Below are 12,274 nucleotides of genomic sequence, written 5' to 3'. Positions count from 1 at the left end.
GAGTAAGCCCATTCCATCAACACACTCTTTATGGATAGGAAGACGCAAAACATTAGAGTTCTTTTTTTTTTCTAACGGAAAAAAAAAAACCATGTAAGTCAAAATGTGTGATGTGAATTCTATCTTATACGTGTTAGAAGGGTTGTTTACTTAAGTGAGCCCTATAGGATAGCCCTCAACCTGTTTCCTGCCCTACACAATTTTGAGCTGTGTCCCCCTCAAAATCTATAAGTTGACACCTTAATACCCAGTACCTCAGAGCTGGAGACAGGGCCTCTAAGAGGTGATTAGGTTACTCAGCATAAACAAGAACGAAATCATGCCACTTGCAGCGACATGGATGGACCTAGAGATTGTCATACTGAGTGAAGTAAGTCAGACAGAGAAAGACAAGTATCATATGATATCGCTTATATGTGGAATCTAAAAAAAAATGGTACAACTGAACCTATTTAGAAAACAGAAATAGAGTCACAGATGTAGAAAATAAACTCACGGTTACCAAGGGGGAAAGGGCAGGAGGAGGGATAAATTGGGAGATTGGGATTGACATATACACACGACTGTATATAAAATAGATAACTGATAAGAGCCTGCTGTATAGCACAGGGATCTCTGCTCAATACTCTGTAATGAATCTAAAAAAGAGTGGAGGTATGTATATGCATAACTGATTCACTTTGCTGTACACCTGAAACTAACACAACATTGTAAATCAATTATACGCCAATACAAATTAATTTAAAAAAATAAAATGAGGCTGTTAGGGAGGGCCCCCATGCAATCCCAACTGGTGTCCTTATAAGAAGAGGAAATTTGGACACACGGACAGAAGCGCACAGAGTGCATCGGTCCTAAATCGGTGCGAACAGGTGCTCACCTGTGCAGCCATAGTTATAGATGTTGAAGGTCAGCGTGTCCATGATGTTCCTTAATCGCTTCAGAAGAATGGAGTCAGGCAGCGACTTCTTGAGTGACAAGCGGAAGACCTCCAGGAAGGAGATCAGGGAGTGCTGGTACATGGAGCTCACCAGGGCCATCTCCGACAGCGCAAAGAACAGGATGGCTCCCCTCCGGGCGGCCGGCCGGTAGCCATCCCGCAGCCTGTCGATGTCCAGGGCTGTCTTCTCCGCCAGCTTGAGCTTCTCTGATACCTGAAGAAGAGGCGCACGTTGCCACTTACAGCCGAAACCAGGAAGACATACGAAACAGGCGAGAAAGTAAGAAGGCGGGGGGGGGGGGGAGGGGAGGGCGGCAGCCAAGAAAGCCATGCAGCGCTCACAGGAAGGGCCCCCAGCCTCTCGCGAGATGTGGTATATATTTGTGGCTCGACCCCCCGCTGCCCCCGTGCCCCCTTCTTCTAGTAACAGTCCCTGAGTTTGATCTAGAGACCTACAGTTTCCTCCTTTCATTCATATGTGGGGCTCAAGCCCGAGGCCAGGAGGGGAGCGGGTGAGTGAGGTCCAGAGAATCCACACTTGGCATCCCCAGCCCATGGGAGTGGTCTGGGGTGAGCACGTGACTTCAGTGACAGGAAAAGATTCTCATTCTTCTCTTTTGGACTCGAACCTCAGTGGACATGAAGCCAGACCCAGCTTGTGACCATGAGCGGAGCTTGGCTCCACAGGGAGGCAGAGAATGAAGCCAACACAGCAGAAGGTCCAGAAATGGAGAGAAACTGAGCCCTGGATGATATGCTTGGAGTCCTGGATCCAGCCCTGCCTGAAGCCATCCCTCGACTTTTCTGTTTTCTAGGCCAATCAATTCCCTTTGGACTTGAGCCACGTAGGGCCAGATTTTCTATCGCTCTCAATTAAGAGAGGCTGACTGGGTGCACAGGGGTCCCTGGGAACATCTCTGGGACTCCGTAGCAGGATCGATACACTTTTCCACACAGTTCATACCTCCATGGCTTTGGACTTGGTCTCCTCCAGGGTCTGCACCAGCTCCACATTGTCCAGCATGTTCCCCGTGGAGGTGGCCAGTTCCCGGAGGAGGGAGTCCTCCAAGCCCTTCAGCAGGTTCTTGTTCTCACTCGTCTCCTGGATGAGATGCTCTCTCTGCTCTTCCAGCTCTCGCCTCTCGAAGGCCACCAGCACGCTCAGCAGCTGGTCCTCCAGGCCTTTCAGTGTGACTGTGGGGGGACGAGGGAGGCCCTCACCACCGCGTCCCCCTGCCAGGCTGCTCACCATCTCGTCTCCCCCGCACAGCAGTGCCTGGGGCAAGTGGAGGGTGGGCCCGGCATCCCAGGAACACGAGGACTCACTCTCCCACCAATGCCATTCTAAAGCCCCAGGTGACAAATATGGGACAGAGCGCAACAGAGATGCTGTTACCTGGAGTAATGGACAGCAAGTGTGAAGATGCACTAAAATCAAATCCAGGGCTCCCACATCTTGGGGGACCCTCGTTAGATATCTGGGTTTATACCCAAACTTTTTTTTTTTTTTTAAGCCACGCGGCTTACGGGATCTTAGTTCCCCAACCAGGGATCGAACCCAGGCCCTTGGCACTGAAAGCACGGAGTCCTAACCACTGGACCACCAGGGAGCTTCCTAACGCGTACCGAAACCTGATTAACCTACCTAGGAACCCGTGTGACCACCCTAGAAAATGTGGGAAGTTCATTCAAGTTCATAACGGAATTCAATTGAGAGGAAGAGGGAAATCCAAAATCATACTGTGTATTCAGATACACAGATACACTACAACTTCCTGCTGCGGCAGAAAGGGGTCTCGCCTCGCTCCGAGGGTGAATGTCTGAGCCCCGTGGTCCAGACTCAGCACATCTCAAGACACATAACTCATTGCCTTCTAAAGGCCCCCAAACCTTTTGGTGTTGCTTCCTCATTAAGAACTGATTGGTTGGGACTTCCCTGGGGGTCCAGTGGTTAAGACTCCGAACTCCCAATGCAGGAGGCATGGGTTCGATCCCTGGCAGGGGAACTAAGATCCCGCATGCCGCACGGTGAAGCCTCAAAAAGCAAACCAAAAGGAACTGATTGGTTGACTATGAAAGCTGTGACTCTGAGAATGATTCACCGAATGAAGTGACGTCCCTTGAGAGCCCTGAGCTCAGACTGTGGTCTCCACCTGAAATTCGGCACTGCGGCTCTGTACATGCTTACCAGTATAATTGATCACCATGGCTTTCCCAAACACGGATGGGCCGTATCTGGGGTTGGCCAGCTTGGTGTTCAGATACAGTCTGAAATTCGAATCATAGCCCACTTCCTTGTCTCCCAGTATGATAAACTGCCGTCCTTGGGAGACCTTGATGTTTTTTTCTAAGACGTTATCAATCACAGGGTCGATGTACTCATCCACATCGTGGAACAGGAAAGGCGTCCCGTACTTTATAGATATCTCCAGTTGCTTGAGGAAGTCGGGGTCATTGAAGGAAGCCACCTGGAAGGGAGGGGAGGCAGATGCTAAAAATCAGCTCACTCGCCAAATTCAAGGGGAAAAGAATCCTTGGAGGTGGCAGGGGACATGTCAGCACCTTGAAGGGAGGCAGAGGGGAAAACACAGAACAGGGAGAGAAGCAGGGCACGTAACCTGCATAAACCATGAGGTTCAGGCTCTGAGCAGCCTCTCGTTCAAAAAGCACAGGTCAGCAGCCAAAAGGGATTAGGAGAGAATCTCTTCACATCTCTCAGAAGACCTCAAAAAGGATCCAAACACAGAGTCCACAAAAAAAAAAAAAAAAAAATTCACTCCCCTCCAAACCTTAGGCTTGCTTTCTTATCTCTTTTCTCAAAACATCTGTAAAAATTCTTCCCCTCTTCCAGCCCCTGGGACCTCCTCTTCCCTTCCTCTCCACCCTCTTTTATTACATTGATGTACTTAGCCACTCACCCCATAAGTTGAACCCTCCCTCTTTAAGAGATAGGATGGGGATAGGAGTAGGATGGGGGGCTAGGAGAGGTCTGGCAATTGCAGAACTCTCTGGAAGGCTCAGGGAAGAGGGACATCAAGGAATATTCCTGCACTGATGATATCTGTCCCACTACAGTTCTATGTGAATTTTGGGAGTGGATGTCCCCCCGCCCCGACCTTGGGATGCTTCCCCTACCTGCATGTACATACCCGGAAGCAAGGACCAGAAAAAACAAGGAAAAGATAAAAATGGAAAAACATGAATTGTTAATTATTTCAGTAAAAGGTAACTGGGCCCCCAGCAATTTCACCCCCAAAAATTAAAAACACACGCCCACAAAAAACTTGCACATGAATGTTCACAGCAGCACTGTTCATGACAGCCAAAAAGCAGAAACAACCCACATGTCCATCAACTGATATTCAGGTAAACAGACATGCAACACACTATTATTTAGCCATAAGAAGGAATGAAGTCCTGATACCTGCTACAATATGTGTTGATTAAGCATTTGGAAACAATGTGATTACTACTGTACTCAATACATATCTTTGAGACAGAATGTGTCCCACAAACGTTTATCGAGGCCCGTGTTAGATGCTGGGTTCTGCTGAGCCCTGGAATTGAACGAAGCCTTTGAAAACGTTGGATTCGCTAAGCAGGGAAAATGTATTTTGAAAACATGATGCTAAGTGAAAGAAGCCAGTCACAAAAGGCCACATACTGTACAATCGCACTCATACTTAATGTCCAGCACCGGCAGATCTATAGAGACAGAAAATATATTAGTGGTTGTCAGAGGCTGGGGGTTAGGGGCAGGAGGGGAAATGGATGTTCTGGGGGTGGTGATGTCTAAAGGATACAGCATTTTTGGAGGAGGGTGATAAAAACTGATCCTGGTGATTGCTACACAACTCAATGTATAATATACTAAAAGCTACTGAACTGTGTTCTTCAAACGGATGGATTGTATGGTAGATGAATTATATCTCAATCAAGCCCCTCCCCTGCCCTCCAAAAAGAAAGTGACCGAGCATCTAAGGCCACTTGGCTCTGCACTGAGTAGGGGGGACGCAAAGACGAACACAGCACCGTCTTTGCCTTCACGTGACCCACAGGGCAATGAATAGGCAAAGGGCAGAGTGGAATCCGAGGTGGTTCAAGCCGCCCTCCAAGACTCAACAGGGTGGGCGGGCCAGGAAGGGGAGGGCTCTGCTTGGGGCCTCAGGGTGGTGGCATTTCAGCTCGGCCTTGTGGAGGCCTGGGGACACCGGGGAGCACTGGGCTGGGCCCCAGGATGTGGAGCGGTGTGGGGTGTGTGTCGGGGGCAGCCGTACCCGCAAGTTGTTCTTCTCCTCTTTTCTCTTTATCCAGTTGAGGGCCTGCTGCTGCGGGTCGATGCAGAGGGGGAAGCGGCTGGCCCGGGTAGTGAGGATGCCGTTCTGAACCGAGAGCTCGTCGGGGGGCAGCCCCTGGGAGCCCCACCTGGAAGGGGCAGCGACAGGGGAAATGAGGATTTTTCTGGCCGAGCTGCGAGCCGACGGGGAGCCTCCGAGGCAGGGGAGCTGGGCGGGCAGAGCTCCCTGCCGTCTCTGTGCAGGTGGGTCAGCTGCATGCCCCCCGGGCTCTGTGCCCCGTCCTCCCAGCCCAGGGTCGTCCTCACCTGCTGATCTCAACGTCGTCCGTGAGCAAGTTCTCGAGTCTGAAGGGCTGGCTCAGGGGGATCCCCCGCTCCAGGATGTCACTCTGCCAGACCCGGTTGACCATCTCGTCCCGGAAGTCCCACGTGAAGGCGCCCTCATAGCTCAGGAAGGCTGCGCACAGCAGGCAGTCGCCCAGCAACTTCACGCGCCGGTGCATCAGCTCGTCCAAATCGTTCAGCCACCTGGCGTGGGCGGGGGCTGCCGTGAGCAGTCACATTCCGGCACAACCCGAAGGAACCTTCTAGAAGAGCCAGCCTGACACACGGCCGGGAGGGGGCTAGCCAGAAGGAAACCTTTTCTGAGATGTTCTTTGCTTGTAGAGGACAGAGATCGCCAGCTCACTTTGACATTTCCCTGTCTAGTGAACCCAACGTTTTCAAAGGCTTTGTTCAACTCCAGAGCTCGGCAGAACCCAGCATCTAACAGGGGCCTCGATAAACGTTTGGGGGATGAATTTTGTCTCAAAGATATGTATAAAGTACAACAGTAATCACATTGTTTCCAAACACCTAATCAATAGCTTAAAAACACGCCCAGGGCTTCCCTGGTGGCGCAGTGGTTGAGAGTCTGCCTGCCGATGCAGGGGACGCGGGTTCGTGCCCCTGTCTGGGAAGATCCCACATGCCGCGGAGCGGCTGGGCCCATGAGCCATGGCCGCTGAGCCTCCGTATCCGGAGCCTGTGCTCCGCAACGGGAGAGGCCACAACGGTGAGAGGCCCACGTACCGCAAAAAAAAAAAAAAAAAAAAAATAGACATATTGAAAATGGTTTGTTTCCCATAAGCAAACAACATTTTCCAGTGCTTTCCATACCATTTTTACAGGTGCAGGTAAGAAACTATTGTCACATCCAGTGGACCAGCTATGGCCCAATGGGCCTCTTGCCCATAAGCATCAAACAGCTCCACCTACTGAAAACTGAAGCTCAGGACTGAACCAGCCACAAGGGTCCAGAGACAGAAGTGGGCTCCTCCTCCAGATCCTTCCAGAAGGGACTTGGGGTTAAAGGTCATCAAGAAGCAAACATTCCCAGGCCCTAGGGCACTGGTTTCCCCCCCGTCTCCACTGCTGCCATGCCTCCCCTTAACAGTTACTCAGTAAATAACACGCGATACCTATTTTTAAAAGAATCTATAAAATGGCCATTAGCCACCTTTAAACATGATAATAGTAAAATCAGAACTTTTTCACACGGTTTTCAGCTCAAAATGCAGTGTGGAATAAAGACTCCACATGGCGAGAAATGGTGCTGTGGACGTTCACTCACAAACCACAAAGTCTGGCTTAGAGCTACTTAGCGGGAAGGCCCATTACCCAGGCTGACCTGACGTTCTCAGACCCCAGCCCCGAGATGAGCTTGTCGGCCGCGATCAGCCGTCTCTCCATGATCTCGGCTTCTTCCTGCAGCTTCTGCTTCTCCAGTATGGCCGCCTCGTACTTGGTCCCCAGAGCTTCCAGTTCTCTCTGGATCGCTGCCAGCTCATTCTGGATCCTCTCCAGTTCACGTTTGGTCAAGGAAAAATTCCGCTCCAGCCTGGCCAGCTATGTGAAGACAAGGGAAAAGCACAGCAGTGAGGTGGGAATAAGACAGTCTCACACCTGGGCTTATGTCCACCTGCAATTTTTTTTTTTTTTGGGCCATGCCACGAGGCTCGTGGGATCTTAGCTCCCCGACCAGGGATCAAACCTGGACCCACGGCAGTGAAAGAGCTGAGTTCTAACCACTGGGCCACCAGGGAAGTCCTCCACCTGCATTTCTAATGCTGTCCCTACCCTCTGGGGCCACCCTATGTCATAGCGAGGCACATGGCTTCTTTTCTTAGTGACCTCTTCAATGGTTTGATGCAAAAGCCCTACATCCCATTAGAAAAAAGACGTCCTGCATCTGAGTTAGCAGACGGCTTAATTTTCGTGGGTACTAGGGTCCCAGTAAGAGGACCCTGTGATTCTAAGCCAAAAACTCAAAAGAATGCACTGAAGACTGTATTGGTCCTACTACGGGTTCTAAGTTTTCTGAGTGATAAAATCCTGACTTATAAAGCAATGTCAAAATATGGCTCAAAACGATAGAATCAACCTTACACAATTCTCTTTGTATTGTGTCTTCTGCATGTTCCTTTAACCCAGTGGTTCTCAACAGGGACCGACTTTGCCCCCCAAGGGACACATGACAATGTTTGGAAACATTTCTGGTTGTCAGAACTTGGGGGAAGGGACGACGGCATCCAGTGGGTGGAGGCCAGCGAGGCTGCTTAGTACCCTGCAGTGTCCAGGACGGCCTCCCCCAAAAGAAGGATCCAATCTAAAGCGTCAGTAGCACCCAGAGTGAGAAACTCTGTTTTAGCCCTCGAGAATGATTTTACCCTCTTTTCTTCAAACATCTTTCAGACTTTGGTTCTGTCGGTTCACATTACATCTAAATGAGAGCTATAATTCAGGGTTATCATTTACTGGGGGAAAAAATGTTTATGCAGTTTAGAACCAGAACCTTGCCAGAATTTCTCCAGTAAAGCTGTGGACACATTCATTCTGACTCCAAAACAATCTCTTGGCGGAAGTGTGCAGGTCTTACAGATGGGCAATACCTGGTCTCTCTTGGGCTTGATTTCTCTAAAGACGTCACAGTAGCCCATCACAGCTTCCACGAACTTCAGCATCCCCAAGCCTGCCCTGCTCACGGCTTCCATTTCCTCAGTCGTGGTATTGAGGGTCTTCAAGAGGCCTAAAGGTCAAAGACGCAATGATTTCGATGAGCGGTGAGCTTCGTCTTGGGAAAATAAAATGGGAAGTAAACTGCCTACTAACAAAGTAAGTGTAACTAGTTCCTTCTCCTTGGTAAGCCTGTGAGTGGGATCTGGACAGCTTTCCCAGGGACAACAGGTGGGTCCAACCCCGAATGAATTTTGTGTAAGTGGATGTTTAAGATGTGAGTGAGGGGCACATGTTACTGCCACCCAGGACATCCTATGGCACAGGAACTTGCGTGTGACACCCAGCAGCCCCCAGAGACCCAGGGCATCAGTGGGGACCCCCCAACTGGGCACCAAGGTGGCTCAGAGCTGGCAGCTAACTGGGGTTCATAGGTCATTACAGGGCACCATCACCTCCACCTGCACCCTCACCCTGGGAGTAACTTCACATAAATGGAAACCCATCCAACGATCGGGTAAAGAGAGTCCCTTGGGTTTTTGTAGTTGTTGTTATCCTTTGTGTTTCGATTAGCTTTGTTTTTGTGGGTTTTTTTTTTTCTGCGGTATGCGGGCCTCTCACTGTTGTGGCCTCTCCCGTTGCGGAGCACAGGCTCCAGACGCGCAGGCTCAGCGGCCATGGCTCACGGGCCCAGCTGCTCCGCGGCATGTGGGATCCTCCCGGACCGGGGCACGAACCCCTATCCCCTGCATCGGCAGGCGGACTCTCAACCACTGCACCACCAGGGAAGCCCCTGTTTTGTTTTTTTTTAAGTGGCTGAAAAAATGCATTGATGGTCAAGTTCTGAACAAACCACCGTGATAAACAGTGACACAATGAACTTTTATTGCCTTTGAAAAAGACTAGCATCATTCTCACTGGCTAAGCTCTGGGGCAGGTCAGGAACCAGGCTCAGGGGGAACGCAGGCATCTGTAACTGAAATGCGGGCATGGGGTGGGTGGTGCCGCCCCCCCTCCTCACCCACCCTCCAGGACCTACAGAAGACTTCATACTGGCAAAAGGCACAAGGGAAGTCAAGGTTAGACCAACTTTTTTTTTTCTTCCCCGAATACCCATTTTTAAAAATTGAGGTAAAATTCACATAACATTAAATGAACACGTTAAAGTGTATGATTAAACATGTTCAATAAACATGGTAAACAATAAACAGGCTGAAGTGGCAGTTAGTAGGTTCACCAGGTTTTGCAGGCCTCACCTCTGTGTAGTTCCAAGACATTCTCGTCATCTCCAAAGGAAACTTCAGAGCCGTTAAGCAGTAACAACCCCTTTCCCCTCCCCAAACCCTGGCAAACACTAATCTGCTCTCCATCCCTGTGGATTTACCTGTTTACCTACGGACACTTCATATAAATGGAATTACAATACGTGACCTTTTATGCCTGGCTTCTTTCACTTAGCATCACGCTTTTGAGGCTCATCTATGCTGTAGCACACAGCAGCACTTTGTTCCTTTGTATGACTGAATAATATTCCAATGTGTGGATATGTTTGTTCTTGTTCATCCATTCATCCACTGATAGATATCTGGGTTGTCTCCACCTTCTGGCTATTGTTAAACAGTGCTGTCAGGAACATCTGTGTATAAGCTTTTGTTTGAATACCTGTTTTCTATTCTTTGGGGTCTATACATAGGCGTGGAGTGGTTGGGACACATGGTAATTCTATGATTAACTGTCTGAGGAGCTGCCAAACTGTTTACCACACCATTTTACATTTCTACAAACAACGTACGAGGGTTGCAACTTCTCCATATCCTCCCCGACACTTGTAGTTTTGTGTGGTTTTGTTTAAATTATACCATCCTAGTGGGTCTGAACGGTACCTCATTGCGGTCTGATCTGCATTTTCCTAGTGACTAATGTTACGCATATTTTCATATGCTTATTAGCAATTTGTGTATCTTTTTTGGAGACATGTCTATTCAAGTCCTCTGCCCACGAGACCAGTTCTTGGCACCACTACGCCCATCGGACAAGATGCACAGAAGACCAGGCAGGGCGGGCTCCATGAGAGAGTCATGTATCCTACTAGGGAAAACCAGACCCGTTGCTGAACCACACATTCAGCGGGCATCCACTGCCACTGCCCAACCAGCAACCATCCTCCCTGCCGCTGTCTTCCTCTGGGGACGATCATTCCCCCTCTTCCATCGGCAACGCCATGGCGACACCATCTGACCACGATGGGCGGGTCTGCCTGCGACAAGCCCTCTGCTTACTCTCCCTCCCGGCCCCAGAGACTGAGCCGCCAGGCTGGCAACCAGCCTGGCTGTTCCTACATCTGTCTACACTCACCTCTGATATTTTTAACTTGGCTCTGGGTAACTGAATCAAAGTCAATCTCCATCAGAGACCTCAGGAAGTTGGGGTCGGACATCATGCCTTTGGCGGTTTTCCAGTTGAGTTCTCTGTACCCCTTCATGATGAGGATGCATTCACAGACCGTCTGCACCTGCTTCGGGGGCTTAGCAAACGACCTGGGGAGAAACGGATGCACACGCGGGTCAGACGCAGGATGTGGCCAGGATCTGGCCTGAATGAGAGTTCCGAAAAATCGGTGAGTCGTTTCTTGGATGCGATACCGCGTGGAAACAACGGAAGCCACATCTCAACACCGACTCGTGCCCCTGGGGGTGGGCTTCTCCAGGGGCAGGGACTGGGTCTCATCTATCATGTGCCACGTCAGGCTCCTGGAATCGGACTGGGTGCCAGGAACACAGCAGGGTGTCGTTCAACGCAAACCCAGGCCACCCCTGAATCCGCAGCTCAGGGTGGAGCCTGAGCATCTGTGTTTTTAAGGACACCCTGGGGTGATTCCTCAGACTCTAGGTGGTAGCCGCTGTCATTATTGTCATTATCATCATCATCCTATTTTCCACTTAGGAGATAAAGAAACAGAGCTCAAGTGTTTGGATGGCCTGCCTGTGTCCACATGGCCCATCCCGCACCCTGGCGTCCTTCAGGCTCTGGAAGTTGTTGTCTCTGTCTTTGATGAAGTTAGACCATCACTCTGCTGCTCCAACACTCGGGTGTCCAGCACCCTTGACCCTCTGGAGAACTGGAAACCCAAAAGGATCAGGAGGCGGAAAGGCTGCATCGGCGTAAAGACCCAAGAAGGAATGAGTCGCACACTGACTGTACCCAGTGGGCCCGCTTGGCAAAGTCTATAAAAGCCGTGGAGAAGACGATGAAGAAAAAGCAAAGGAAAGGAAGAGCCCCCGGAGGGCAGGGAGCGGCCTGGGGAGAGGCCAGAGTGCCCCAGAGGGAGGGGGAGGGAGACACGGAGCGAGAACAACATGACCCGCACAGCAGTGTGGAGGCTCTGAACCCGGCAACCCCCAGACCCCTCCTGGCCCCGGGACCCCCGCTCACTGCCTGAGGAGCCACACAGCTTGGGGACAAGCCAGGGCAATGCCTCCAGCACAAAGCCCTATGATTAAAGTAATGGTCCTGAGTCACCAGGGAAAGGTTCAATGATGCGGCCTTAGGCGCTCAGGAAAGCAGGCATGCTGCCAACTGTTTTTAAAAGGTTCCCTTCGGGGCTGCTGAAGGTCAGGGCCCGGCCACGCTCTCTGAATAATCCGAGGAGGAGGGATGATGATGACGATGATGATGATTATCATCAGTGAGATGTTTTCAGACACAAGTCAGAAAAAGCCTCGGGGTGGCGTCCTGAGCCCTCCGGAAAGTTAGGAATGGTCCGGGGTTCTCAGCTTTCCCATCTATCAAATGGGGAAGCGGACCCGGAACCTTTCAGCTCCCAAAGTCTTTGAGTGGAGTTCTCTGTTACCAGTGTACAAACCATGCCCAGGAACCTCGTCTATCCAGAACACAGTGTTGTGGTGCCAGATAACCGAGGGGCTCGAAAAAGTAAGGTTACAAGTCTGAGAAATGAAAGCGTTTCTGTTTCACTAGATTCCTTTCTTCTATCACAAAAGAAACTCAGGGGGGGTCTTCCCTGATGGTCCAGTGGGTAAGACTCC

The 12,274-nt window shown here is 50.6% G+C and overlaps 1 protein-coding gene across 2 annotated transcripts in view; it reads right to left on the bottom strand.

Annotated features, from left to right (window-relative positions):
• DNAH10 (dynein axonemal heavy chain 10) overlaps positions 1-12,274 on the bottom strand; it is a 147,671-nt gene that overhangs the window by 12,079 nt on the left and 123,318 nt on the right. For both annotated transcript variants that reach the window (XM_067701117.1, XM_067701116.1), the window contains exons 58-65: positions 10,587-10,768; positions 8,168-8,304; positions 6,907-7,124; positions 5,544-5,765; positions 5,218-5,365; positions 3,129-3,408; positions 1,905-2,134; positions 881-1,154 (exon numbers count right to left, since the gene is read on the bottom strand). In XM_067701117.1, coding sequence (XP_067557218.1) covers positions 881-1,154; positions 1,905-2,134; positions 3,129-3,408; positions 5,218-5,365; positions 5,544-5,765; positions 6,907-7,124; positions 8,168-8,304; positions 10,587-10,768 — 1,691 coding nt within the window. The remainder of the gene's footprint in view (positions 1-880; positions 1,155-1,904; positions 2,135-3,128; positions 3,409-5,217; positions 5,366-5,543; positions 5,766-6,906; positions 7,125-8,167; positions 8,305-10,586; positions 10,769-12,274) is intronic.

Source organism: Pseudorca crassidens, chromosome 12 (genome assembly GCF_039906515.1).
Source record: "Pseudorca crassidens isolate mPseCra1 chromosome 12, mPseCra1.hap1, whole genome shotgun sequence".
Taxonomy (NCBI): domain Eukaryota; kingdom Metazoa; phylum Chordata; class Mammalia; order Artiodactyla; family Delphinidae; genus Pseudorca; species Pseudorca crassidens.
This window is presented reverse-complemented; position numbering and strand designations above follow the sequence as displayed.